The 24,389-nt window shown below is 39.4% G+C and overlaps 1 protein-coding gene and 3 non-coding genes across 4 annotated transcripts; 1 reads left to right on the top strand and 3 right to left on the bottom strand.

Annotated features, from left to right (window-relative positions):
* Nucleotides 1-5,895: 5,895 nt before the first annotated feature.
* Nucleotides 5,896-15,277, top strand: LOC149704232 (uncharacterized). The gene is made up of 4 exons (XM_089865820.1): nt 5,896-6,334; nt 6,388-6,597; nt 14,194-14,427; nt 14,501-15,277. The coding sequence occupies exons 2-4, from the start codon at nt 6,457-6,459 to the stop codon at nt 14,825-14,827; spliced, it is 702 nt and encodes a 233-aa protein (XP_089721946.1). The 5' UTR covers nt 5,896-6,334; nt 6,388-6,456; the 3' UTR covers nt 14,828-15,277.
* Nucleotides 15,278-22,632: 7,355 nt separating this feature from the next.
* TRNAD-GUC (transfer RNA aspartic acid (anticodon GUC)) lies at nt 22,633-22,705 on the bottom strand. Its single transcript has one exon. It is a non-coding gene; the product is annotated as a tRNA-Asp (tRNA).
* A 74-nt stretch (nt 22,706-22,779) lies between these two features.
* On the bottom strand, nt 22,780-22,852 carry TRNAK-CUU (transfer RNA lysine (anticodon CUU)). Its single transcript has one exon. It is a non-coding gene; the product is annotated as a tRNA-Lys (tRNA).
* A 514-nt stretch (nt 22,853-23,366) lies between these two features.
* Nucleotides 23,367-23,439, bottom strand: TRNAY-GUA (transfer RNA tyrosine (anticodon GUA)). The gene has a single exon. It is a non-coding gene; the product is annotated as a tRNA-Tyr (tRNA).
* Between the last annotated feature and the right edge of the window lie 950 nt (nt 23,440-24,389).

Consider the following 24,389-nt stretch of genomic DNA (forward strand, 5'->3'; position numbering starts at 1 on the left):
GAGAGGTGACGGAAGGGGTGTGGGGGTCAAGTCACCTCCGGCGGACACGGGGCAGTCGGCACCTATAGGGTTGGATCTCCGACATGTGTCTTATTCCCTCAAACTTTGCCGCCCAGAAGCTTGGCTTACAGGAGTGCGCCACACTCCCGGCTGGCACTAATTCTTAAAAGTAAAATAAGCGTATATAATTAAAATCGTTATGTTTAGATTTACAGGGAATCTAAGCTGTCAGTCGGAATTTTTGCTTAATTCTCTTATGGCATGTTTTATCTTTATTTCGAGCGTAATTAGAGTCCAAAATAAATATTTTTTAGAAAACATTGTAGAGAAAATTAGGTTAAACGTGTTTCTGATACTTGAAAAACTCTCAGTGAATATACATTATTAAATTTAACAACAACGTCTGTATCTACTGCTTGGCCGTTAAAGCCTTCAAAACCCACATAGTACACCATACAATTGCACAAGGTTAAAACTTTCTGCCGTTTACGGATGTTTTAAGTCGATAAAATGTCTGACTTTATAAGCAGTTTCACACTGCATGCGAGAACTTCCTTCGCTATGTGGGGTGTAGTTCACTACACTCCCTGTATTGGGATATGGTTCTGCGTGTAAGAACTATCCTCGTTTCAAGTGGCTAAATTAATTTACCCACTTCTCAAGATATTTCCCAAGAAAATTCCAAAGACATTTCTCAAGAAAATTCCAAAGATATTTCCCATGTAAATTCCAAAGACATTTCCCATGTAAATTCCAAAAAAATTTCCCAAGAAAATTCCAAAGATATTTCCCAAGTAATTTTCAAAGACATTTCCCAAGTAAATTTCAAAGACATTTCTCAAGAAAATTCCAAAGACATTTCTCAAGAAAATTCCAAAGATATTTCCCAAGAAAATTCCAAAGATATTTCCCAAGAAAATTCCAAAGATATTTCCCAAGAAAATTCCAAAGATATTTCCCAAGAAAATTCTAAAGATATTTCCCAAGAAAATTCCAAAGATATTTCCCAAGAAAATTCCAAAGATATTTCCCAAGAAAATTCCAAAGATATTTCCCAAGAAAATTCCAAAGATATTTCCCAAGCAAATTCCAAAGATATTTCCCAAGAAAATTCCAAAGATATTTCCAAAGCAATTTCCAAAGAAAAAGAGGCCAATATTCCCCAATTTCCTAAAGAACGCCTTAAGGATTTCCAAAGAAATTTCCCAAGGAATTTTCTTAAGAGTTCTTAAGAAGATTTTTGTAAGGGGAGCCCGAGGCGAGCTCATTTATAAAAACTAACTGAGCTTGAGCTCACATTGAGCTCTAAGGAAACATTGTTTCAATTTTGAGCTTGAGGTGAGCTCGTTGTCAATTTCTATAAAGTAACGTGAGCTGAGCTGAGCCCAAGTGATGGTGGACAGGTATGCTTGTCATATTGTTCTTATCACGTTTTAGAAGGTCATTCACAGTGAAATCATTCCTACCACAAGCATTTACCCATAATACACATTTGGGGTAGTGATATTTAGGGTTTGGAATTTAGATAAATGTTACATTTTTCCCGGGCGGCAAATATCTCTTGTCGTTCTTGCAAGACCCATAGGAACATCTTATTGACGGCATTTTTCTATTAAACTCTCAATTAAGTTAACCACTAAACTAAAAAACAATAGCACGAAGTAGGTTTTCACTTAAGACTAACGTAACGTTACACGTAACTGTTTGAAATTGATGAGCAGACGAACTGAAAATATTAATGGTCACATGACACAGGGTAGGATAATTTCACGCTTTCGACGCGAGGTGGCGGTTGCTACGCGTTGCCATATATAAAATGGCGATTACCATTGAGTTTACTGTCCCTATATTAGTGGTCTGAGGTTGACCGCCACGACGCGTAACCGGGTGCCGAATATTTACAAGTTATTTACATATATTTACAAGTCGCGCACCTCGCGTATGCCATCGGGGCTCTATTGCCTTTTCCGGACGCCGTAGTTCTCAGGAACTCTTTTATCTTTTTCGCTCGTCTTGATGCTCCTCCTTTATGATCCGAATCTCATATCATCGTCATCTGATCGGGTCCGTCTTTTTATGCATTTGGGGTCGCGTCGCGGAAGCCCGCGAAACCGCTTTCCAATTAAACGGAAGCCCGCGAAACGTTTGCCAATCAGGCAAGGGTTAGCATCAGGTCACGTCACGCGTGGTGTACGTGGCACGCTCGCCATAGGTCAGAGGCATTCCCGGGGAATGCTCGACCATGGAGGTAACTTTCTCACGACCTCGAAAGTTCGAACACCTTAGCACTGGTGGTCGGGGTCGTGATAATGATCTTGAAAGAAGGACGCTTTTACTTTTTACAATGACGGCGAACTTCGGCCGCCAGCCAAAAATAAAGCCATATCTACTCGATTGGTACTTTCTATATAACACATTTTACTTTTAACAATGACGGCGACACTCGGTTCCCAGCCATACCTGGGCAATTGGTACTTTCTATATACCATTGGTCGAAACCCTTTTTCTCAGAAATAAAAAATACAAAAGAACTACTAGGCACGGAGTTGAACCATGGGGAATACTAGCGGTCCTCGTTTGGATGGTCACCGCTAAAACCTTGCGAAAGTAATGTTTAAACTATAGATAGGATCGGGCGACATGAAAGGAGCGAGGCCTAACACTCTAACCATGGCGCCTGAAAGTATAACCCCTTTGTTACTCTTCGAGCGACCAGCGCCCGAGGGAGTTTAAAGGAGGAAAAGGTAGAGTTTCTGTATGTTGGATAACTGTCAAGAATAAATCAAACTGATTTAAAAGAAAGATATGAGATATTTTTGGTGAATTTTAGACTTGGCTTAAATTAATTCGGTCTTTTCGAATTTCGCATTACAACCTTCTCCCACTTAAAGTCACACGTTCTCGTGGGACCAGGAGTTCATAATAACCCCCCTTCGGTGGGAAATATGAAACTAGCCATAGAGCTAATGGTAAAAATCGCGAACAACAAGATTCTGTCTTTGCGCATAGAAAGGATTAGCCTGTTTATGGACATACAACCTTACTAGAGAGCTGCATGGAAACGGTAAATTTCCATTTACCGTGGTAACCATGGAAAACCGTGGGAATGGATGGTTTTTCTACTAATATCACATATTCGAATCGTGAATGGATGGAAAACAACCAATATGGAATGGAAGTGGTTAAATTGATATACATTTTAGTTTGGAAATGGTTGGTAAATGGATAGAACCATTTTTCTATGAAAAACCCTAAAATTCGAAAGACATAAACTTAAAAAGGGTTTTGCCACAGAGTAATGGCAGCTCCCTGCCTTTGACTGTATTAGACTATATATGACAATATAGCACAGGTCCCACTACTACTCATCTCACATAGTTTCTTGTAGCCACTACCCCCCTTACAAAAAACTTCTTAAGAGTTCTAAAGGAATTTCTTTGGAACCCTACGGAGCCCTTGGGATCATTTTCTAAAGAAACAATTTCCAAAGACTTCCTTGGAATTTCCTAAAGAATTCTTGAGATAAATTTCCAAAGAATTTCTTGGGATTATTTTCTAATGAAATTCTATAGGAATTCTAGAGATAAATTTCCAAAGAATGTCTTTGGATTATTTTCTAAAGACATTCTTTAGAAATTCTAGAGATAAATTTCCAAAGAATGTCTTGGGATTATTTTCTAAAGAAATTCTTTAGGAATTCTAGAGATAAATTTCCAAAGAATTTCTTGGGATTATTTTCTGAAAAAATTCTTTAGGAATTCTAGAGATAAATTTCCAAAGAATTTCTTAGGATTATTTTCTAAAGAAATTCTTTAGGAATTCTAGAGATAAATTTCCAAAGAAGGTCTAGGGATTATTTTCTAAAGAAATTCTTTAGGAATTCTAGAGATAAATTTCCAAAGAATGTCTTTGGATTATTTTCTAAAGAAATTCTTTAGAAATTCTAGAGATAAATTTCCAAAGAAGGTCTAGGGATTATTTTCTAAAGAAATTCTTTAGGAATTCTAGAGATAAATTTCCAAAGAATTTCTTGGGATTATTTTCTGAAAAAATTCTTTAGGAATTCTAGAGATAAATTTCCAAAGAATTTCTTAGGATTATTTTCTAAAGAAATTCTTTAGGCATTCTAGAGATAAATTTCCAAAGAAGGTCTAGGGATTATTTTCTAAAGAAATTCTTTAGGAATTCTAGAGATAAATTTCCAAAGAATTTCTTGGGATTATTTTCTGAAAAATTCTTTAGGAATTCTAGAGATAAATTTCCAAAGAATTTCTTAGGATTATTTTCTAAAGAAATTCTTTAGGAATTCTAGAGGTAAATTCCCAAAGAATTTCCTGGGATTATTTTCTAAAGAAATTCTTTAGGATTTCTAGAGATAAATTTCCAAAGAACGTCTAGGGAATATTTTCCAACGAAATTCTTTAGGAATTCTTGAGATCAATTTCCAAAGAAGGTTTAGGGTTTATTTTCCAAAGTTTTTCACATTTTAAGTTTGTGGATGACGAAAATTATGGCACTAACTCTTTTTTTGTATTGTGGATGTTTCAATGTAAGTAGGGCACATACGTCCGCGACAAGGATGCGATTAGTCAGGGTTCAGTATGTGTTTAAGCAGGGAAGGAAATGAGGTTTACTTGAGAGGTGACGGAAGGGGTGTGGGGGTCAAGTCACCTCCGGCGGACACGGGGCAGTCGGCACCTATAGGGTTGGATCTCCGACATGTGTCTTATTCCCTCAAACTTTGCCGCCCAGAAGCTTGGCTTACAGGAGTGCGCCTTACTCCCGGCTGGCACTAATTCTTAAAAGTAAAATAAGAGTATATAATTAAAATCGTTATGTTTAGATTTACAGGGAATCTAAGCTGTCAGTCGGAATTTTTGCTTAATTCTCTTATGGCATGTTTTATCTTTATTTCGAGCGTAATTAGAGTCCAAAATAAATATTTTTTAGAAAACATTGTAGAGAAAATTAGGTTAAACGTGTTTCTGATACTTGAAAAACTCTCAGTGAATATACATTATTAAATTTAACAACAACGTCTGTATCTACTGCTTGGCCGTTAAAGCCTTCAAAACCCACATAGTACACCATACAATTGCACAAGGTTAAAACTTTCTGCCGTTTACGGATGTTTTAAGTCGATAAAATGTCTGACTTTATAAGCAGTTTCACACTGCATGCGAGAACTTCCTTCGCTATGTGGGGTGTAGTTCACTACACTCCCTGTATTGGGATATGGTTCTGCGTGTAAGAACTATCCTCGTTTCAAGTGGCTAAATTAATTTACCCACTTCTCAAGATATTTCCCAAGAAAATTCCAAAGACATTTCTCAAGAAAATTCCAAAGATATTTCCCATGTAAATTCCAAAGACATTTCCCATGTAAATTCCAAAAAAATTTCCCAAGAAAATTCCAAAGATATTTCCCAAGTAATTTCCAAAGACATTTCCCAAGTAAATTTCAAAGACATTTCTCAAGAAAATTCCAAAGACATTTCTCAAGAAAATTCCAAAGATATTTCCCAAGAAAATTCCAAAGATATTTCCCAAGAAAATTCCAAAGATATTTCCCAAGAAAATTCCAAAGATATTTCCCAAGAAAATTCTAAAGATATTTCCCAAGAAAATTCCAAAGATATTTCCCAAGAAAATTCCAAAGATATTTCCCAAGAAAATTCCAAAGATATTTCCCAAGAAAATTCCAAAGATATTTCCCAAGCAAATTCCAAAGATATTTCCCAAGAAAATTCCAAAGATATTTCCAAAGCAATTTCCAAAGAAAAAGAGGCCAATATTCCCCAATTTCCTAAAGAACGCCTTAAGGATTTCCAAAGAAATTTCCCAAGGAATTTTCTTAAGAGTTCTTAAGAAGATTTTTGTAAGGGCCTCGCTAACAGTACCTTCTTCTAGCACATCCTATTACTTTAGAACACGAAATTCACGGCTATTATAGCTGTCAATCAGTCCATTGTAAGTTTCCGCGTCGAATTCTCGGAATAAATATTTTAGGAAGTGTACTTGGCGTTTGGCGAGTAATAGAGGTCAGATTTTTCTACAGTTGTTCAGCCCCTTAGTTTTACTAAAATTCCCGATGAAGCCCCGGTATTGCTGTGGTAATTTTGGGCCAAACCAAGACGCTCAAGGGTTATATTCTTTCGAACACTACTCCTCGACTTTATTGCCCTCCAGTTTCCAGAAACTGACAGATTCCCGACCCCTTTCTAGATTTTTCTTTATTTTACGGTCTCGAGTCCGGCTACTGGCGTTTAAGGCGTGTGCGCTTAGTGCGGTGCTTTGGAATTTGGATACCAAAATTACAATGAGCTCAAACGAAGTAAGTTCTCCAATTATTACAAAAGAAAAATTCAAACATTTACTTCAAAACAGGGATGAAACGGTTAGTTTTTATGTCCTCCAAATGCGCCTTCAGATGTTTGGAAGCGGTTTAATCAGATTATGGTTAATAATGTGCTGACCCAGTATGTTGTGTGTTTGGACACAAAATACAACGCGATTCTCAATTTCAAATCCAAAGATGGGACGAGTGGCCTGAAAAACCATAAGTGCAACTCGCAAAATATAGAAGCACAATCTAAGGTAAGAAAGAAATTCTTTCTAATTATGTTTAAGTGATAAAATAATGACTACACTGTAAAAAATAATGGTGCATTCCTACACCATATATGCTGTTTTTTCGGTGCCAAAATTGACACCATTTAAGGTGTACTTCTACACCATTTTTATGATAATTTCACGCCTTTTACAAATATTATTTGCAAGTATGAACGAAATATTAGGCATTTATGCACCATTTATAGTGCTTTTTAACATCTTTTTCAGGAAATCTTTTGAACTCTAATATTACTACTTAGTTTAATGGTGTTAAATGTAGGCAAAGTTACGCCACGTATATCACATTACTACACCAAATGAAGTGAAGGTGTTAAATATTTTTTCTATATTTAGCACCACGTTTAAGGTGCAAAACAAAGCCATTAATACACCATTTCAAGTCTCTGTTCACTCCATTTCAAAGCCCTATTTACTCCATTTCAGAGCCCTATTTACTCCATTTCAAACCCTTATTTATTCCATTTCCAAGCCCTATTTACTCCATTTCAAACCCCTATTTACTCCATTTCAAAGCCCTATTTACTCCATTTCAATGCCCTATTTACTCCATTTCAAAGCCATATTTACTCCATTTAAAAGCCATATTTAATCCATTTCACACCTCAATTTACTCCATTTCAAACCCCAATTTACTCCATTTCAAACCCCAATTTACTCCATTTCAAATCCATATTTACACCATTTCAAACCCATATTTACACCGTTTCAAACCCCTATTTTCACCGTTTCAAACCCCTATTTACACCGTTTCAAACCCCTATTTACTCCATTTCAAGTCCCCTTTTAACAATTCCAAGCCCCTGTTCACCCCATTCCAAATTGATTTTACTACGGCAATTAACAGATTGTCTTCCATTCGGCTGAAAATGAAGATTGAGTGGTTAGGTAAAATGAGCAATGATTCCATGTTTTTTTAAATATTAAGCAAAATTTGGAGTTTAGAAGAACGAAATATTTTCAAATCGAAGAAATGTACCTTGATAAAGTGATTAGCAAATTGTTATATTTAAGTCATATGCATTATGTAACACTGTAATGAAGTTTGAACATAGAAAGAGTACCCAAAATCTATTTTCTAACGTAACATAGTTCCTCTAAAAAACATTTCATTTTTAAACGCTGTCACCGATAAAATGTTATCATTGAAATGGTTTTTCAATTTTTAGCATTTATAGGATAAGAATATATGCATACGCTTATTATCACGAGGTCAAATGCTTAATTTAGGAACCGTAGGTCTCAAAGACGCCTAAGCAAAACTAACCTATGCCTTTCCTAACCCTAATCTGATCTACAAAACAAGCAGTATTTTGGAAAAAGAAGATGCTTATTTTTCAAAATCCTTAATTAATATAACGTTATTGTTCAAGGACCTAAAGAAATGGAGCATTTCTTCGAATAGGCCCGCTTTTATGAAGCTAGATTCCCACTCCACGGAAAAGACGACGGAAACCCGGCAGAAAGGGGTTCGACCGACGGAATTTCCGTTCGGTTGGGCGTAAGTTGTGTTCTATTTTTTTTCAGTCGTGTTCGGCGTTACGCCGGTGTCTCAGCCAATGAAATTATTCCACTGACAACGTCATAAATTTCAACACCGCACGCACACGCGAGATCGATTGATAGCCGCCATTTTTTGTGGTTGACCAAGGCTTATCGGAAACATACCACCAAGAAAGAAAAATTAAATTAACGGAAGTAAAAAGAGATAAGATGTTAATAAGGAAAAGTTTACTGAGGAAGCTAGAAAATATCCCTTCTAGTACGATCCAAGCGACAAGGGACAAAGAGTGTGAAATAGATGTTGAGGAAACAACTCAAATCTGTCACGTGACCCAAAAATATCTACCGCCAAACTGAAAATTCAGTCGTAGTTTGAACGGTCTACCGCCGGACGCCAGCGTAAGTTAAAATTTTTACCGTTGGCTGTGTGATTTCCGCCGGTTTTTTTTCGGTCGAGTGGGAATCTAGTTTAATGCCTAAGAAAGAAAGGTGTTGCTTTAAAAAGTAACATGTGCTCTTTATTAATACCGATCTGACTCCATTAGTTGTTACCCAAGAGAGATCATTTGGATAATTTTAACGGCATTAACTTATAGTCGTGTTAATTCGAGCTTGATATAATCATGAGTTAATAATATGTTAGCTCGCTATAAGTTACTCAGGCAATTAATTTTTATACTCCAGCGTTTTCTCCCGCGCCGCTGGCTTCCCAATTATATGCGACGCTCTACGGCCGCCACGTGAACGAAAATCTTATTTACTCTTCTTTCCGGTTATTAACTCCCTTGGTGAAAAAGCAGCCGGCGACTCGAGGTTGAGGAGCCGTACGAGCGGGATTTTTTTGTCGACAAGAGAGAGCGCAACATTCGGATTTTTTCCCCGCGCGGGCGAAATGAGAAGAAATCGCTGGATACATTACGCTTATGGAGCCTGAGTAAATTATAGGGAGCTAACATTAATATGTTATATCACTCATGATATAATAGAAAAGCCTTCAACGTGTATATACACAATAGGAAAGGTAGTGAAGTCCCACCGAACACGACAATAATGATCCCAGTAAATGGGGTGAATAGGGGTTTGAAATAGGCAAATAGTGACAAGAAATGGGGTAAATAAAGACTTGAAAAGAGGTGAATAGGGGTTTTGCAATGGTGTAAATAGGGCTTGAATTAAGGTAAATATACACTTGAAATGGGCTAAATTTAGACTTGAAATGGGTTACATTTAGACTTGAAATGGGTTACATTTAGACTTGAAATGGGGTAAATATAGATTTGAAATGGGATAAATAAGGATTTGAAATGAGGTAAATAGGAGTTTTCAATGGCGTAAATAGGTTTAAAATGGGGTAAATATAAGGAATTGAAATGAGGTAAATAGGGGTTTTGCAATAGTGAAAATAGGACAAGAAATGGGGTAAATATAGACTTGAAATGTGGTAAATATAGGCTTGAAATGGGGTAGATATGGAGTTGAAATGGGGTGAATAGGGACTTTAAATGGGATAAATATAGATTTGAAATTGGGTAAATAGGAGTTTCGCAATGGTGTAAATAAGGCTGGAAAAGCGGTAAATAGGGACTTTAAATGGGGTAAATAAGGGTTTTGCAATGGTGTAAATAGGGGTTTTGCAATGGTGTAAATAGAGATTTGGCAATGGTGTAAATAGGGGTTTTGCAATAGTGTAAATAGGGGTTTTGCAATGGTGTAAATAGGGGTTTTGCATTGGTGTAAATAGGGGTTTTGCAATGGTGTGAATAGGGTTTTGCAATGGTGTAAATAGGGGTTTTGCAATGGTGTAAAAAGGGGTTTTGCAATGGTGTAAATAGGGGTTTTGCAATGGTGTAAATAGGGGTTTTGCAATGGTATAAATATGGGTTTTGCAATGGTGTAAATAGGAATTTTGCAATGGTGTAAATAGGGTTTGAAATGGGGTAAATATAGACTTGAAATGGTGTAAATATGGACTTGAAATGAGGTGAATAGGGGTTTGCAATGGTGTAAATAAGGCTGGAAAAGGGGTAAATAGGGACTTTAAATGGGGTAAATGAGGGTTTTGCAATGGTGTAAATAGGGGTTTTGCAATGGCGTAAATAAGGCTTGAAAGGGTGTAAATAGGGGTTTAGCAATGGTGTAAATAGGGGTTTTGCAATAGTGTAAATAGGGGTTTTGCAATGGTGTAAATAGGGGTTTTGCAATGGTGTAAATAGGGGTTTTGCAATGGTGTAAATAGGGTTTTGCAATGGTGTAAATAGGGTTTTGCAATGGTGTAAATAGGGGTTTGCAATGGTGTAAATAGGGGTTTGCAATGGTGTAAATAGGGGTTTTGCAATGGTATAAATAGGGGTTTTGCAATGGTGTAAATAGGGGTTTTGCAATCGTGTAAATAGGGGTTTTGAAATGGTGTAAATAGGGGTTTTGCAATGGTGTAAATAGGGATTTTGCAATGGTGTAAATAGGGCTTGAAATGGGGTAAATATAGACTTGAAATGGTGTAAATATGGACTTGAAATGAGGTGAATAGGGGTTTGCAATGGTGTAAATGGGGTAAATATAGACTTGGAATGGGCTAAATAGGGGTTTGCAAAGGTGTATTTTCGTATTATTTTAACACCATTTAATGGTATAATCAAAGGTGTTATTTTAATCCATTTGTGTATAATTTGAGCAACTATTATTGAATAATGTTTTATGAATCCGTTTTTTGCACCATTCATTTTCGCTAATGGTGTTTGTAAAATATCGCACTATTTTCATACAATTTCAACACATTGTCAAGGTGTACAAATACTGCGGAATAAATTTTACACAACAACACTTTTTAGGTACCTTAATTTCGGGTGCATAACTCCATTTTCACGTTATATCTTTTATGAGTCTTGCTCACCTTTTCGAGGATGAGGTTTCTTCAGTCGTTTCTTCCACCTTCTATTTAAGCGAAAGGTGTTTAAAAGATAACTCCATTTTTCACATTATTTCAACATCTTTTTAAGGGCCTGCGAAGGTGTTATTTTATATCAATTGCGCACCTTTCCGGGGATGAGGTTTTTTCCGCCCTTATTTACACCCTCTATTTAAGCCAATGGTGTTCAAAACATAACTCTATTTTCACATTATTCGAACACCCTTTATATGGGCCTTGCGAAGGTGTTATTTTATATCGTTAGGGTATCATTTGTGCGCCTTTTAATGAATGAGGCTTTTTCAACCCTTATTCACACCGTTTATTTAAGCGAATGGTGTTTAAAAAATATCGCACTAATTCTATGCCATTTGAGCACCATTTAATGGGGTATTCAATGGTTTTTTATATAATTAAGGTATCATTTGCACACCTTTTAAAGAATTATGCTTTATAAACCCGTTTATACACCATTCGTTTAAGCTAATGGTGTTTTTAAAATATCGAACCACCCCAGTAACACGAGTGTTCCGCGTTCGAGTCGGTTCGAGGTAGATTCGTCGGTTTATGGTCTAGTCGGTAGTTACGACTAAAATCCGACTCTTATCCAACTTCAGTTGCCAACTCCGCTTTGCAGTCGGCCGTGAGAACAATAAAATAGAGTTGGCTGATAGTTGTATTTTAAGTCGGTTAATGTAATGAAGAATTAGGTCGGGTGCTCGACTCCTAACCAACTAACACGCGTTTCTATCAAATAAAAGATAACAATATGGGTGTAAAGGTCGACATATCCGACGGCATACCGATCACACTGAAAATTTCAGATTTAGTTGTAATGAAGCTTATTCCGCGTTTGAGTCGGTTCGAGGTAGATTCTTCGCTTTATGGCCTAGTTAGAACTTACGACTAAAGTCCGCCTCTTATCCAACTTCAGATACCAGCTCCGCTTTGAAGTCGGCCGTGAGAACAAACAAATAGAGTTGGCTGATAGTTACATTTTATGTCGGTTGGTGTAAGGAAGGATTAGGTCGGCTGCTCAACTCCTTACCAACTAACATGGGTTTTTATCAAATTTACAACAAGGGTCGAGAGGTCGGCATATCCGACTACCTACCGATCAATACTAAAGATTTCAAATTTCGTTATTATAAGCATAAGAAAATAATATATAGCTCCCTATAAGTATGAAAATCTCCATTTAAGCCATGTAAACAGCATTTCTGCCATTTCAATTTGTAAAAAGTTTCTAATGCCACCTATTAAGAGCTTTTGGCGTTAAAAAGTTGAAATATTTGTTTAGAAAATTATTAAATTTTATATCGTAATTAAATAGTTAAAGGTCTTGAAATTATTACTATGATAATTATAACTGATTAAGTACATTGCAAAATTATCATAATTAATTAATAGATGGCGCGAGATTTCGACGAACGAGGCTAGCGCCTACACTGGTACGAGGTAAGGAGTATCTTGTGTCTCCACTTGCGCGGCGATATTTCCCCGGCCCATCGTGCCTTAAGCGGGCACCTTAGGTGGCGGCGATGGTTTCGCCCCCCATTTACTCGTAGTACCGAAACTTCTCCCACGGGGCGTAAAAGCGTAAGCGCGCCAAATTCGGGAGCAAATGCTGTAGTATGAAAATGTACTACGTTTCATACTTATAGGGAGCTATATATTATTTTCTTATGTTTTAAGACAAATCAAAGATACTTGGATTTGTATTACAAACAAAACATAAAATAAAATTTTAGAATCAACAATATAGTGTAATATGTTTATTCACCTTGATATAAATATAAATATCTCGTTTTAAGTATCATTTTAAAGTAACATTAATGAAAATGTTATGGTTTACGGCCTATTTTAGCTTTCCCTTAAATTTACATAAGCCTTTAAAACCGTTTCCACGGTTAACTCATTGCTACTTCGTTGTTATCGGAGATAACTGCAGTGTACATTAACGTTAAGTGCAGTCATTCATGGCTATCTCCGCTTTTCGTAAACCGCCCAAGGTGCGGAATTCGGTCCAATGGGACCTCCCTTCCTTCTGTGGTTTCGGTTGAATGGGATTTCGGTCCAATGGGAGGGAATCATGGGAGACAGTTTGCATTACCTACAGTAAAAGATCTCTAAACCGACCTTTAAAAAATTCTACAGCCGGCCATTAACAATTCGTAAAGCCGACCATAAACAATTCATAAAGCCAACCCTAAACAAGCCATAAAGCCTGCCCTAAACAAGCCATAAAGCCTGCCCTAAACAAGCCATAAAGCCGACCACAAACAAGCCATAAATCCGACAAATAACAGTCGATAAAGCCGACCACAAACAAGACAAATAACAGTCGATAAAGCCGACAGCAATTAGATTAATAATCCGACCGTAATTAGATTAATAATCCGACCGTAATTAGATTAATAATCCGACCGTAATTAGATTAATAATCCGACCGTAATTAGATTAATAATCCGACCGTAATTAGATTAATAATCCGACCGTAATTAGATTAATAATCCGACCGTAATTAGATTAATAATCCGACCGTAATTAGATTAATAATCCGACCGTAATTAGATTAATAATCCGACCGTAATTAGATTAATAATCCGACCGTAATTAGATTAATAATCCGACCGTAATTAGATTAATAATCCGACCGTAATTAGATTAATAATCCGACCATAACCAGATAACAAAGCCGACTTCTTGTTTGATAATGTAAGAACTGGCCACGCTTACTTTTTAGAGTCGGTTAAAGTGCTGGCAAAATTTCTATCCCGACCACATTTTGGAAATCCCGAAAAATTTCCGTGCACGTTTGAAAAGGTTGGAAAACCGCCGGACCGACCCATTTTCGGGTAGGACATTTCGACTGTCAAAAGGAAAGTCTACCGACCATTTTGCGGCAGTATAGGGCAGTGTCGGTTGAATCTCGAGCCGACTCCGTTGGCCCAACGTCGATTTTGCTACTGGGGCATGTTCGTACTATTTTGCGCACCTTGTCAAGGTGCACAAATAGTGCACATTGTTTTAACACCATTATGGCACTATTTAGACACCACAATTTTTTACAGTGTAGTTCTTTTCCAAAAATTGCTGTTTTAAGAACTTCACGTACAGTAAAACGAAACACTTGTTATAATTGTATTTCTTAGTGCAAAGAGCTACTCCTTGCAGAGCTTCAAAAGTTCACGATAAACAAGTACCATAAAATGGCAGTTTTCTTAAACCCTAAAATGAAACTAATGAAATCAATTCCTGAAGAGCAGCGACCTAGTGTGATCAGTTATATTCGTGGTGAACTGGAGCAGGATACTACACTTAATGAAGATGATGATGATGATTGCTCTGACTCGCAGCCACTTTCAAAAATAGCCAAAACTAACGTGGTTAGCTGACTTTTTAATGTGTAAATTAATTTAAAAAATAATTTATTGCAAAAGCAACTCTAAATTCGTTTAGGAAAAGGATGACATATTTTCAGACCTACTGGACGAACCTAGTTGTAACGTAAACATGGATGAAGTGTCGACTTATCAGTCACTTGTGCCATTACCTACAACGTCAACTTCACTTGAAGATTGGTGGAAAGACCAAAATTTGCCAAATCTCAAGTCCTTGTTTAAGCGAATTATGTCAATTCCCGCTTCAAGTTCAACCAGTGAACGTTGTTTCAGCAAACAGGGTAGGATTTTAGAGGAAAGAAGAACGCAGTTGAAGCCAAATAAAGTGGACATCATTCTTTTTTTGCACGAAAATCTTAAAGATAACCACTGGTGCTTTTGTTAAAATTAAAACATTCGACAGGGTTCATAGAACTTTTGGAAAACATATTTCCCTGACATTTCCAGGTTTCTCCCCACATACTTCCCTGAATTTTCCAGAGTTACGAGCCTTTAAAGTTTAGGGTAACGCTATTCCTATGAAGGGAGTTGCTTGCTTATGTTTTGCTAAATTACTCCGCCCCTGTTTGTCGTAGCCCTAAGGTTTTAGTATGGTTGGATGGGGGACAAGTTGGACTATATAATACTCAAAGGACATCCCCGTATCTCTAGTAAAACTAGAGTTACGAGCCTCCAAATTTATTGTTAAAAATGAAAAGTAACCTAATAACAATAAACGAGACACTAACAAAAGTTGACGAAGACATTGACGTAGCCTCAAGTTCAAAGTACCCTTGTATGGGGAGCAAAAAGTGCTATAACATATTCAAAGGAGATCCCCGTATCTCTAATAGAACAAGAGTTATGGGTCTTCAAAGGGCAGTGTTAAAAATCATAAGTAAAATAATAACAATAAGTGAGACGATACCATATGTTGAACGTTTTCCTTAATTACTTGGCTCCAGTTTTTCGTCGCCCTAAGTTTTTAGTATCATTGGATGGGGAACAAATTGGACTATAACATACTCAAAGGACATCCCCGTATCTCTAGTAGAACCTGAGTTATGGAATGTTTTTGAACATTTCGCTTAATTACTCGGCCCATGCTTGTCGTAGCCCTAAGTTTATAGTATGGTTGGATGGGCGGACAAATTGGACTATAACACACTCAAAGGACATCCCTGTATCTCTTGTAGAACCAGAGGGTAAACGAGTGCGACAGGGTGGGCTAGCTAAACGAGTGCGACAGGGTGGGTTAGCTAAACGAGTGCGACAGGGTGGGTTAGCTAAACGAGTGCGACAGGGTGGGTTAGCTAAACGAGTGCGACAGAGTGGGTTAGCTAAACGAGTGCGACAGAGTGGGTTAGCTAAACGAGTGCGACAGGGTGGGCTAGCTAAACGAGTGCGACAGGGTGGGTTAGCTAAACGAGTCCGACAGGGTGGGTTAGCTGAACGAGTGCGACAGGGCGGGTTAGCTAAACGAGTGCGACAGGGTGGGTTAGCTGAACGAGTGCGACAGGGCGGGTTAGCTAAACGAGTGCGACTGGGTGGGTTAGCTAAACGAGTGCGACAGGGTGGGTTAGCTGAACGAGTGCGACAGGGCGGGTTAGCTAAACGAGTCCGACAGGGTGGGTTAGCTGAACGAGTGCGACAGGGCGGGTTAGCTAAACGAGTGCGACAGAGTGGGTTAGCTAAACGAGTGCGACAGAGTGGGTTAGCTAAACGAGTGCGACAGGGTGGGTTAGCTAAACGAGTGCGACAGGGTGGGTTAGCTAAACGAGTGCGACAAGGTGGGTTAGCAAAATGAGTGCGACAGGATGGGTTAGCTAAACGAGTGCGACAGGGTGGGTTAGCTAAACGAGTGCGACTGGGTGGGTTAGCTAAACGAGTGCGACAGGGTGGGTTAGCTAAACGAGTGCGACAGGGTGGGTTAGCTAAACGAGTGCGACAGAGTGGGTTAGCTAAACGAGTGCGACAGAGTGGGTTAGCTAAACGAGTGCGACAGGGTGGGTTAGCTAAACGAGTGCGACAGGGTGGGTTAGCTAAACGAGTGCGACAGGGTGGGTTAGCAAAATGAGTGCGACAGGATGGGTTAGCTAAACGATTGCGACAGGGTGGTCAGCTAAACGAGTGCGACAGGGTGGGTTAGCTAAACGAGTGCGACAGGGTGGGATGGGGGACAAATTGGACTATAACATACTCAAATGACATCCCCGTATCTCTAGTAAAACCAGAGTTACGAGCCTCCAAAGTATAGTGTAATGTTAATCCTATGGAGTGTATGTTCACGAACATTTTGCTTAATTACTCGGCCCTGATTTCCCTGAATTTTCCCTGAGGTTTTTGTCAACTATTTATTTTCCTGATTTTTCCAGATTTTCCCGGTTTTCCAGGTTTGTATGAGCCCTGATTCGAAATAAATTTATGTTTCTGTTGTGGCTCATTTTGTGAAGGAAAAATAGGGCAGATTTCAGAAGAATGCTTCGACTAGTGTAGAAGTTGCAGGTGAGTTCTCCTTGTTTGTCATTCCATGGTACTAATTACGTTGTTCGTTTATAATATTGAATATCGGTAATGGTATGGAAATGGTTCTCTGCTATATTTGATTTCGGTAATGGTTGGAAATGAGATAACGTTTCTTAATCGGGAATGGGAATGGTTGGTATTTGGAAACCACGGATCGGTAACGTATGGGGAGGTTGATGAAATCTATGGGTGGAATTGGTAAACAAAAATTTGAACAAGACTGGTATGGAAATGGTAACGTTTGAAACTGAAATGCAGCTCTCTAAACCTTACAGTATATCGTAGTGGTATCTATGCTCCTTGGTTTTCCGTTCCAAAACTTCCGTTGGCTGGGATCTGCGTCGAAAAGAAAAATGGCGATATGGTGGACGTAGAAACACGTTGCAATTCTTATATTAAAGATACTGGGAATAAATTTGTCCAAATCGTTTTAATTTACCACGGAATTCTCACTCACACATATCACAACAAAACATCATTGACGATCGTTTAAATGTTTTGTAGAAAACTAGAAACCCCGACTAAAAGCCAACTTTCTTAGCCAAGGCTTAATTTACACCGTTCCGACAGAAGCAGACGTGAGCCATTTTCGCTCCCAAAATCACAAGATAAAAATAGCTCTAAACCGGATGTGTGTAAGTTAATGCGCGTGGGCGCTAAAAAATGGGGTAGCTATTTCTTTGGGAGTTAAGCGGCGTATGAATCCGCTGAGCTTTACGGCGAAACTTTGTTGTTACGGGCTTTTTAACCAGTTTCGTACTTCGAGTTATTATGAACTCCTGGTGGGACTAAGTTCAACTCCGGTACTAGCAAACGCAAAAACTAAACGCTAGTTCAGCATAACCAAAAACTAAACAGAAATTCGTTTGCTGATCATAAACAAAACTACTAAAACATAGCACCAGCGACAGCGATTAAATGAAATCCAAAACTTATTTACTTGAAAAGTATTAATGTTCATCAAAATAATATCAAAAATAAACATAAGCAAATTATCATCTTAAAAACAGATCAAGAGCAGCGCTATCCAGTTAACTGTAACCTAAACAAAAGTCCACACGAATAATCAATCATTTAATGGACTAACAAGATTATGATACTTTACGAAATCATTTTTTAAAAAATAGACTCTAGTCTTTAAACATATTAACCGCAATACATAAAAAGAATAAAACAAAACACAAAATTTACAGAGCGCTCGAAATTAACTTCGAAGTGAATTCACATTAATCTATTTACTTTTTAATAACTCTACGCGTAACTAAATCTCTAGGTCGTAGTACTCTACGATCACTAAGATCATCACGATCATCCTGATCGTCATTATCGAATGGTTTAATTTCATTGTTTCCTATTAAACCTATACTGGTAGGGTGACTATTATTTTTCCGTTTAGTCGGTACCGAAATTTTGCCACCATTACCCGAATTCGTACTGTCAGCCTCGTAACCCTGCGCAAGGGCTGATACTGCCAGCCTTTGTCTTTCGACGTACGGTTTTAGCTCTGAAACATGATATGTTCCAGGCAATTCTTTGCCATTTGGGTGAGCCAACCTGTACGTTAGTTTTGATAACTTTTTCGAAATTTTAAAGGGACCTTCGTACTTATCCGCTAATTTCTAAACTAAAGTCATCCGCAGCGCTGGATAAAAATGTGTTTTACGTAACACTAAATTTCCATCCTGGAACTCGAAATCACGATGACTTCGGTCATAGTACGCTTTTTGCTTTTGTTGAGCAATTTTAATGCGGTCTTTAGCCTTTTCAACAGCTTCCTCCACTACCGAAGCTATTCTGAGACCATAAAAACTCTCAGTCTCAGGCACTAAATATTCTTCCGGATTTTTATCTTTCAGAACGCTACTGGCCGTTCTCAGTTCGCGACCAAACATCAAGAACGCAGGGGTGTATCCTGTCGTCTCTTGACGAGCGGTCCTAATAGCCATGGCGAACTGGGAAATGCCTTTGTCCTAATCTTTGTGATTATCCTCTACATAGTATACTACCATAGTTCCTATGGTTCTATTAAACCTTTCTGTTAGGTTACCCTGAGATGAATATAAGGACGTATAGCGTTGTTTGACCTGCAACGTCTCGAAAACCTTTTTGAAAATACGAGAAACAAACTGTCTGAAATTGTCGCTTACTACGCAGGTGGGCAATCCAAATCGCGTAAAAATGTCACCGATAAGATGACGCACAATAGGCTTAGTAGTAGCGGTCCTTAACGGGAATATCTCCACCCATTTGGTTAAGGTGTCTGACACCACTAGCAAATATCGGAAACCTCTTTTGCTTCTCGGATACGGTCCTTTTAGATCTAAAGAAATAACCTCCCAGGGGTTAACTATTTCGCTTGATTTCATCAAGCCTGCTGGAGATACTGGAGGGACTTTATTCTTCTGGCATACTGTACAAGAAAGACAGTAATCTATGGTGTCTCGAGTGAGTCCATCCCAAACGAATTGACTCTGAACGCGGTGAAGGGTTTTCTTTACCCCGAAATGTCCTGCTGTGGGGATGTCATGGCTGACATAAAAAACTCGTGGTCGGAGGGCTAGGGGAACCCACACTCTAAGGTTATCGTGACTAACCATCTTTTTTATTTCTCGGTATAGAATACCATCCCTAACCTCACATTGTGGACCATATTTTTCAACAAAATCTCTTAACTTTTTGTCAACCGGGGTCTTATCATTTTCTAAATATTGAAAAATCGCGCCCATTTCTTTGTCGTCGCGGTCAAACTTGACTAATACCTGGCTAGAATTAGGGGTGCTAGATGTTATTGCACTAAGAATACCTATATCACAGTCGGAGTTACGCGTTAATTGTTCATCCCTGTTTAGGATCCTTGATTGTTCAACTACCGCTGAAGTTTCGGTATGCTTGTCTTGTTCCGGTATCCGCGAGAGGGCGTCAGCTACAACATTATCTTTGCCGGGTATATGGTTTACGGTGAAATCAAAAGCTTGTAGCCTTGCGTTCCACCTGGCAAATTTGCCGCTGGGGTCTCGCGCGCGGTAAAGCCAGCGTATTGCACTGTGATCGGTAAAAACTTCAAATTTTGACCCTTCTATGTATGGGCGGAATTTCTCTACTGCCCAGACGACAGCTAAACATTCCCGCTCAGTCGTGGAATATTTTCTTTCCGTGTCGCTAAGTGAGCGGCTAGCGAATTGGACGACGTGTCGCTTTCCCTTTATTTTCTGCGACAGCACTGCTTCCAATCCAAGGTTGGAAGCGTCCGTGTGTAGTATGAAGGGCTGTGTATAGTCCGTTGAACTTAACACTGGGGCCGACGACAATTCTTTCTTCAAGGTATTAAAGGATTGGTCTTGCTCGTCGCCCCACCTCCAATCTGTTTCGTTTTTCAAGAGGTGATGAAGTGGACTGGCGATTTTAGCGAAATCCTGTATAAATCGAATGTAATAGCTCGCCATGCCGAGAAAACGTCTAAGTTGACGGACGTTCCTTGGTGTAGGGAATTCGGCCATAGCTTCTGTCTTTTCTGGGTCCACCTTCACACCATGCTCCGAAACAAGATGTCCCAAAATTTTGCATTCCTTTTTGCAAAATCGCGTTTTCGCTGCGCTCACTGTCAACCCTGCTTCCAATAACCGATTGAATACGTTTTCCAACGTTTCTATATGTGAATCGAAATCTGCGGAGGCGATAATCAAATCGTCCAAATAAGCGCAGACGCCTTTTCCCGATAAATCAGCAAACATGTTGTTGACCATGCGCTGAAATGTAGCCGGTGCACCGGTGAGACCAAACATGACAACTTTTGGTCGAAACAATCCGCTCGGTGTCACGAACGCGGCTATATCGCGGTGTGGCTCATATATCGGTACTTGATGGTAGGCGGCGTTCATATCTAAGGTCGTTATGAAAGCGGGCTTATGGATGGAGTCTAAAATGTCGTCTATACGCGGCAACGGATATGCGTCTTTTCTAGTTACACTATTAACCGGTCTAAAATCTATGCACATTCTCGGTTTCGACTTTTGCATAACTAAAAATTCTGGGCTTGCCCAGGGGCTGTTACTTGGCTCAATTAAATCTAACTTAATCATATCACTAATAATGTTCTCTAAAATCTCCCTTTTGGCTGGGTTGAAACGGTATGGGCGACTAGATTTAGGTAACGCGTTCCCCACGTCAATATAATGCTCGATTCTTTCGGTTCTACCGGGAATTGTGGAAAATATGCTTCGGAACCTAAACACCAAGTCCCTAAGCTGTTTCTGCTTCTCAAAATCTAGAGTATCCGTCCTTTCTAAGGCCGCTTTAATTCCTTCATAATCGGTAAAACGGTTTTGATGAGCTAAACTACAACACAATGCTACCTTAGCATTTACATTCTGAAATTCTATTGGCTCGCTATCCTTATCGGGCCAACTAAAACAATTTTTCCCAAAATTAGCTATCATACCCGTTTCCCGTAACATATCACGACCGATAATACAGGAATACTCTACGTTCGGAACGTAGACCGCCTCAAAACTTAATTGTTTCCTCGGTAAACCAAAATCTACTTTATCTAAACCTTCTGTAGCCAAAAGTGAGAAATCTGATTGAGCTAATGTTAAATTACTTTCTTTTGTGCAATATCCGAATTTTTCTATAAGGGGTTTTAATGCGCTGTTAAGCAAAGTATGAGTGGATCCAGGATAGGACCTACAAAAATATCAAGATAATCTTGACCCCCTACAAAGTTCAGTGGTTTAGTTATACACGTGCTAGCGGGGTTCTCCTTCTTCTTTACCTCGATAAGGGACGGCTGACCCCTTTTTGGCCCCTTTCTTTGGTTATCGGAACCGGCCCCTTTTTATTTGGACAGTGAGCCTTTTTGTGCCCGAACTGATGGCATTCGTAACACTGAATGTTTGGACAGTAAGGGCCGCTCCTTCCAGGCTCTGGCCGGTTACTTGGCCTAGACCAGCAATTGTCTATGGTATGCCCCTGCTTCCCACAGCGCGCGCATTCACGAGGACGAGCACCGTTATTTACTCTTTGATAATTTTGACGGGTTGGTTGACCAACAGTGTTCGCACTATGGTTAAAAACACTGACTTGTATTGTGTGACTTTTTACATTACTTATAAAACTTAACACCAACCTTTCCGATAACAGCCGAACGAGCTGAAAATGCGCCACAGAAGCCCGGAAATTGAATGGTCGTCAGGTATTGTGGGAAAACTTTGACTTTTTACGTCACATCTGAGACCTCACAACACCACTCCCGGATGGGCTCGAACCACCAACCTTTCGGTTAAAAGCCGAACGCGCTAACCATTGCGCAACGGAAGCCCAAAATTTAAATGGTCGTAAGGTATTGTTGAAAAACTTTGGCTTTTTACGTAACATTTGAGATCTCACAACACCGCTCCCGGGTTGGCTCGAAACACCAACCTTTCGGTTAACAGATGAACGCAATAACCATTGCGCAACGGAAGCCCAAAAATTAAATGGTCTTCATGTATTGTGGAAAAACTTTGACTTTTTACGTTACTTATAATACTTAACAACAAACGTTCTAGGGTGGGCTTGAGCCACCAACCTGTCGGATAACAGCCGAACGCGCTACCTATTGCGCCAAGGAAGCCCAAAAATTAAATGGTCGTCTGGTATTGTGGAAAAACTTTTATATATTGGGTTACATCTGACACCTCAAAACACCGCTCCCGGGTGGGCTTGAACCACCAACCTTTCGGTTGACAGATGAACGCGCTAACCATTGCGCCACGGAAGCCCGAAAATTAAATGGTCGTCAGGTATTGTTGAAAAACTTTGGCTTTTTACGTTACATTTGAGACCTCACAACACCGCTCCCGGGTGGGCTCGAACCACCAATCTTTCGGTTAAGAGCCGAACGCGCTGACCATTGCGCAACGGAAGCCCAAAAGTTAAATGTTCGTCAGGTATTGTGGAAAAACTCTGACTTTTTACGTTACATCTGAGACCTAACAATACCGCTCCCGGATGGAATCGAACCACCAAACTATCGCTTCAAAGCCGAACGCGAATTTCATTGAGCCACGGAAGCTCTGAAATTAAATGGTCGTCAGGTATTGTAGAAAAACTTTGACTTTTTACGTAACATCTGAAACCTCACAGCACCGCTCCCGGGTGTGCTCGAACCACCAACCTTTCGGTTAACAGCCGAACGCGCTATCCATCGCGCAACGGAAGCCCAAGAATTAAATGGTCTTCAGGTATATTGGAGAAACTATGACTTTTTACGTTACTTATAGAACTTAAGACCAACGTTCTCGGGTGGGCTTGAGCCACCAAACTTTCCGATAACAGACGAACGAGCTGAAAATGCGCCACAGAAGCCCGGAAATTGAATGGTCGTCAGGTATTGTGGAAAATCTATGACTTTTTACGTCACATCTGAGACCTCACAACACCGCTCCCGGATGGGCTCGAACCACCAACCTTTCGGTTTACAGCCGAACGCACTGAGCATTGCGCAACGGAAGCTTAGAATATAAAATGTTGTCAGGTATTGTGGAAAAACTTTGGCTTTTTACGTTACATTTGAGATCTCACAACACCGCTCCCGGGTGGGCTCGAACCACCAACCTTTCGGTTAACAGATGAACGCGATAACCATTGCGCAACGGAAGCCCAAAAATTAAATGGTCTTCAGGTATTGTGGAAAAAATTTGACTTTTTACGTTACTTATAAAAATTAACACCAACGTTCCCGGAGGTGCTCGAACCACCAACCTTTCGGTTAACAGCCGAACGCGCTAACCATTGCGCCACGGAAGCCCAGAAATTAAATGGTCGTCAGGTAATGTGGAAAAACTTTGACTTTTTACGTCACATCTGAGATAGAGAGCTGCAAAGAAGAAAATATCTGTGTCCGATCCGTTTCAATTCCTTGGCCATAAGATATTTTTTTTTCCATTTTCCGTTCCGATTCCAAAACTCCTTCATTAGCTCTTCCGTTTCCGCTCCGTTTCCACAAATCCTTCATTAGCTTTTCCGTTCCGTTTCCATAAAATCGTTCATTAGCTATTCCGTTTCCGTTCCGTTTCCATAAAATCGTTCATTAGCTTTTCCGTTTCCGTTCCGTTTCCACAACTCCTTTATTATCTCTTCCGTTTCCGTTCTGTTTCCCTAATATAGATCGTCATTCCCTCCGGTTTCGTTTTAATCCGGCGGAAAGGAACGGACTCCGCGGAAAACGGAAAAAATTCCTTTCGGTGCAGCTAACTAGAAAGCAGCTTATTCTGTACATACGCTGTTACAAGATCGGTTGTCAGCACGCGCATTGCTAGGTCTCTCTGTAACCTAGGTTTATGCGTGCTGACAAGAGACAAAAACCTTAGACCTTAGATTCAAATACGTGCAGTAGGCTGTAGGCAATTTCACACGCATTTGAAACTAAGGCCGTGAGTTCCTTACACTCAAGCTAAAAAAAA

The sequence above is a fragment of the Phalangium opilio genome, unplaced genomic scaffold (assembly GCF_054372755.1).
Source record: "Phalangium opilio isolate 3A_F unplaced genomic scaffold, DU_Popi_V2 ptg000017l_1, whole genome shotgun sequence".
Taxonomy (NCBI): Eukaryota; Metazoa; Arthropoda; class Arachnida; order Opiliones; family Phalangiidae; genus Phalangium; species Phalangium opilio.